Source organism: Leuciscus leuciscus (assembly GCF_965113295.1).
Source record: "Leuciscus leuciscus genome assembly, chromosome: 7".
Classification (NCBI taxonomy): Eukaryota; Metazoa; Chordata; class Actinopteri; order Cypriniformes; family Leuciscidae; genus Leuciscus; species Leuciscus leuciscus.
In genome coordinates, this window is record NC_138731.1 from 2,182,701 (window position 1) to 2,187,812 (window position 5,112).

Consider the following 5,112-nt stretch of genomic DNA (forward strand, 5'->3'; position numbering starts at 1 on the left):
GGGATAGGATAGGACACATGGACCAGTGAGGAGCCCAGGAAGAACTGGAAGCAACAGGCTTTCGGGGGCCAACCCTGTGGTGAAGATTCCCTTATAGGCCCTTCCCAACCATAGTCCATCCTCACCTCACTGTTCCTTTTAGGTGTCTCAAATCAATTAAGAAACAGGGAAAGAATGAAACGACCACAGTAGACCCTGAAAACGATAGAACCATAGTGTTTAAACTGCTACAACCGTAGTGTTTTGAAGAAATACTGCTCTCTGTTTTTCTGTTTTCTGTCTTACAGTGTGCAGATAAAACTTGATGGCTTTTTCGAGATCCATATGCAATGACCGTCTCATCTGCGTATGAAGCCCCAACCTCAAGAAGACAACCAGACCCACTGCTGAACAAACTATCACAAAAGAAAATGAAAAATACACAACGCAGAGAAATTCACGGACCCTAAATTGCATGTTTTGTTTCTGTGTCAGCATGCAATTACAGATGAACAACACAGAGCAAGTTATATGTGCCTGTAACTTACACCAGTTACAAGAATGAATTTTAAGTGTCTAAATTTGTATTTTGTGAGAGTTTTTAAGAACTCTCAAAGAGGGGACTGAAGGGTTACAAATTTAAGAATCTATTTCAGATATGCTTCCTTACATAACATCACGGTGAAGAATACTGATTTTAGCTTTTAAGGTTAAGATGTCAGCAAAGTTGCAATCTCTATTGTGTTTTAAATGAGTCAGATCACTGAGATTCTCACCTTTCGGAGCCCAGACATTGAATCGTTCACCTTTGTCTTTAATGGCTCTGGGATGGCCCTTGGAACCGGAGTTCCTGGCCAATATCAGCATTTGAATAGGTATGCTGATTAAATTGAGACTGCCGGTCTGGGGCGGTTCCTTAACCTGTATACTCATTTACATGCTTTGTTTGAATTTGTCTCCACCTTCAAAAGTCCCTCCTCCTAAAATGCCTATAAAGACACCATGTAAATGTATATACTTTAGATTATGTTGGACGAAACCGCAGCCGCGCTCAAATAAAGAACTCTTCTGTTTGAACGTGATCCCAACTGTCTCCTGGTCTCTGCTTCGATAAAAGAAAACTTTACAACACCATGTTGCACATCCATCTTGAAAATACATTAGACAAAGAGGGACATACAAGCTTCGCCTTTCGCCTTTTTTCACTCAGTGGCGCCGTGACGAATGCGAGAGGGAGATTTGCTCGCGTTTGCCGGCAGATTTGAAATAATAGGGCCACCGTAGTAGCGGGGGGGGGGGGGGGGGGGGGGCATTGGAGGACAGGCTGGCTGCCGATCGGGCACATGCAGGGGATATTGGCACTCTCACGTTTCTCAGGACCACTATAGGCACGACTGCGACTCCGCGCTGCTCTGGGTCAGGGCGAGTGACACAGTGTTGAGTGTATGAGGAGGCCCTATGTGTGAAGGGATATGTGCTCTTATAGTGGAGCTCACACAAACACTGCATATGTCGCCTGCAGGAACAGAGGGGACGTGATGCAGAACACAGCGCTTGGGGGCGGGGTAGAGGGATGCCTAGCCGGTGCTAGGGCGATGGGGCATCACGTGACTCAGCCTTCGTTCAGTAACTGACTCCACGCCGTCACCAAAGAGGCCGGAGGGAGTGACTGGAGCATTTATGAGCGTCTCGCTGTCCGCGTCCTTCAGGTCAGCTAGGGTTAACCACAGGTGCTGTTCAGGACGACCATCAAGCCCATGGAACGGCCAATGGCCTTGGCGGAGCGCTCTGTTATGACCCTATAACGAACACGTGCTTCTCTGAGTAAATGCTGATTATAAATCTGTTGTAAAATACACACTGATGTCTATGGAAGCTGAATAATAATCCTTCCATTATAATTAGACGCAACGTTTTATTTATATCAGATACACATTGTGTAAGTAACTTTAAAGTTTACTCTATTCTTCTCCCAGTTCACCGGCCACTTTCTTTCATGTATTTCGGGAGAAGTGGAGGAATTCACGTGTTGTAAATCCAACAGATCCGATTCTCTGAACAGCGGCACAAACTAACATGGCGGCGCCCATCACACATACAGCTCAACATGACAAAAGCAGATCATCATTCACTCAGCGCTGTAGTGGTTGAGGTGTATCACGCCAGAATATTTTAAACTTACGTGTGAAAAGGTTAAAGAACAAGAACTAATCAATACATTTGGTGACCTTTATATAAATTCAGAGAGGAAACTGGCTTGGACTGCAGGCTGAGATCTGCACACAGAGACGGAAGGACGGGCACAGGTGCACAGCAACGCTCTCCTCGACGGAGGGCATGTCCACGGGGGCAGAGTGTGGCAGAGTGAGGTGCAGACCACAACTTCACCACGTGCTCGTGGACATCTGGACAGAACGTCTCCTCCTCCTCGAAGCAGCCCGGCGGCGGCCCGACTGGAGGTGCCAGGGATCCAGCTTACTCTAGGTAGGCTCGTCCGGAGCACGTCGAGTCCGCTAAAAGGGCCGGTGGAACGTGGCGACGGCAGAGGACGACGGCCCCAGGCCTCATCGTCACCGTCGTGGGGGAGGGGGGGCCTCGACCCCGTAATAGCACAAGCAGAAACCCTCCTGGTTCACCAGAGCGCACCAACAGGTCGGAGCAGTGCACACACAGGCGAGTCACACATATCCTGCAAACGGCAGCCATCGGATGCGAGGAAGAAAAGGTAACTAGTCCTGACATCGAATGACATCGTGAAGAAAGACCTTCTGACACAATTGTCGCGCCCATGCATTTTAAACTGAGCCTGTCAGTACTTGTATACTTCGTGACAATTGGCCAGCTGTTCCAAGCTGGAGTTAGCCTATACGATTTCAAGGGGTTCCTGCAGCGTCAGCTGACGCAGTGTTGAGTTACCGGTCTCGAAAGCGAACCCCAATCCATTCATGAATCTAGGAGAACTGGACTAGGCTTTACAGTGATGAACACAATCTGATGGATCACTGTTGTCTGACACACACACACACACACACTCACACTCACTCACTCACCAGGCTCCGGCGCTCCTCATCCACAGCGTGTCCCTCTGGTCCAGGAACACACACACACACACACACACACACACACACACACACACACACACACACACACACACACACACACACACACTCACCAGGCTCCGGCGCTCCTCATCCACAGCGTGTCCCTCTGGTCCAGGAACACACACACACACACACACACACACACACACACACACACACACACTCTCACACACACACACACTCACCAGGCTCCGGCGCTCCTCATCCACAGCGTGTCCCTCTGGTCCAGGAACACACACACACACACACACACACACACACACACACACACTCACCAGGCTCCGGCGCTCCTCATCCACAGCGTGTCCCTCTGGTCCAGGAACACACACACACACACACACACACACACACACACACACACACACTCACCAGGCTCCGGCGCTCCTCATCCACAGCGTGTCCCTCTGGTCCAGGAACACACACACACACACACACACACACACACACACACACACACACACACTCACCAGGCTCCGGCGCTCCTCATCCACAGCGTGTCCCTCTGGTCCAGGAAGGCAGATTTGCTGCTGCTCTCGGGGCGACTGTGGCCCTTCAGAGAGTCTCTGGTGAACTGAGGACTGGGGAGATCCGACCACTGAACACACACACACACACACACACACACACATCATGTTATTCATGTTCGGACACAAAAACACTATAAGCTCTCCTTGTGTTATGGCAAAATCATGTGGTCAGCGTGTGGACGTGACGTGTGATTGGCTGGACTGATATCCCTCAGCATTAAAGGGATAGTTCATCCAAAAATTAACATTAGCCCATGATTTGCTCACCCTGAACTCATCCTAGGTGTATATGACATTATTCTTTCAGACGAATACAATCAGTTATATTAAAAATATCCTGGCTCTTCCCAGCTTTATAATGGGAGTGCATGGCTGTATGTCTTTGGAAGTCCAACTATTCCTTTAACAGTCGGTCACACCATGTTTGTAGTTTCTAACTCTGTTTATCAGTGTTTGTAGTTCTAATCGAATCCTCATCCATGTGGACAATATTAGTTGTTAGAGTGTGTACATAATCAAGGAGAAGTTATCTTTATATTTGCAGATAACTTTAAAAGAAGTTATCTATTTCTATAGTTTGTATGAACTATGTGTTTGTAGTTCTGATCGAATCCTGATACATGATATTCACTGTCTATTCAACTATAGTGTCGGACATTCAACAGGTCATAAACACTGACAGACTGAATGACAGACGTGCGTGTGCGTGTGCGTGTGTGTGTGTGTCACGAGCACCTGTGTGTGGGGCTGTCCGGGCACGAGCTCGTTGTTGTGCTCGCGCAGTGTCAGTCCGGCGGTCACGGGCGCGGGGAACAGGCTGAGTGAACACATCTGTGCAAAACACACACATTACACACACATCTGCACAGAACACACACATTAAACACACATCTGCGCAAAACACACACATAACACACACACACATCTGGAGATTCTGGACAGACCACACACGATACATTCACTTCCGCAGGAGGATCATAGACACGTGCGACCAGCAAAGCATAATCAGGGTTTAAACATGATCTTTTCGCTTCACGAGTGTGTTGTTGTGTGTTACTCACGTCCCGATGAGGTAAATATAGGACCGAGCTGTACCGCAGCTGAACTCGCGCCTTTACTTTTACGGAAGCCCAGAGGAAGCACAACACCACACTGACGAACAACGCGTTTTCATAACAAAAGTCCTGAAGCTGTTGCCTAATTTAGAATGATCACTTTCGGTTTGAACCATGGCGTTACTATAGTAGACCTGTAGCAATGTTTTGTTTTGGCTAATATCATGGTTAAAGTCCCCATGGAATCAAAATTGGTGTTCGGGCTGCCACTTTTCATACGCTATCACGCAGAGAAAAATCTCGAAGCAAAGAGGACACTGACACCGACAGACAAGAGAGAGCAGGGGCCGGTTGATATGAAACAAATTCTCAGCTCTCAGATTCTGTCAATTTTGTTACGAAATTCAAATAATAAATACCGTTTTGGCGCTAGTAAATGTGTCGTGACTC

General features: G+C 48.0%; 1 protein-coding gene across 2 annotated transcripts in view; it reads right to left on the reverse strand.

Annotated features, from left to right (window-relative positions):
- The window catches only part of aaas (achalasia, adrenocortical insufficiency, alacrimia), a 31,284-nt gene extending 26,172 nt beyond the window's left edge, over positions 1-5,112 (reverse strand). Inside the window, exons 1-3 of one of the 2 annotated variants that reach the window (XM_082176453.1) lie at positions 4,669-5,112; positions 4,343-4,438; positions 3,548-3,675 (exon numbers count right to left, since the gene is read on the reverse strand). In XM_082176453.1, the coding sequence (XP_082032579.1) occupies positions 3,548-3,675; positions 4,343-4,438 (224 nt within the window). In that variant the 5' untranslated portion in view covers positions 4,669-5,112. The other variant, XM_082176454.1, reaches the window with a different exon arrangement.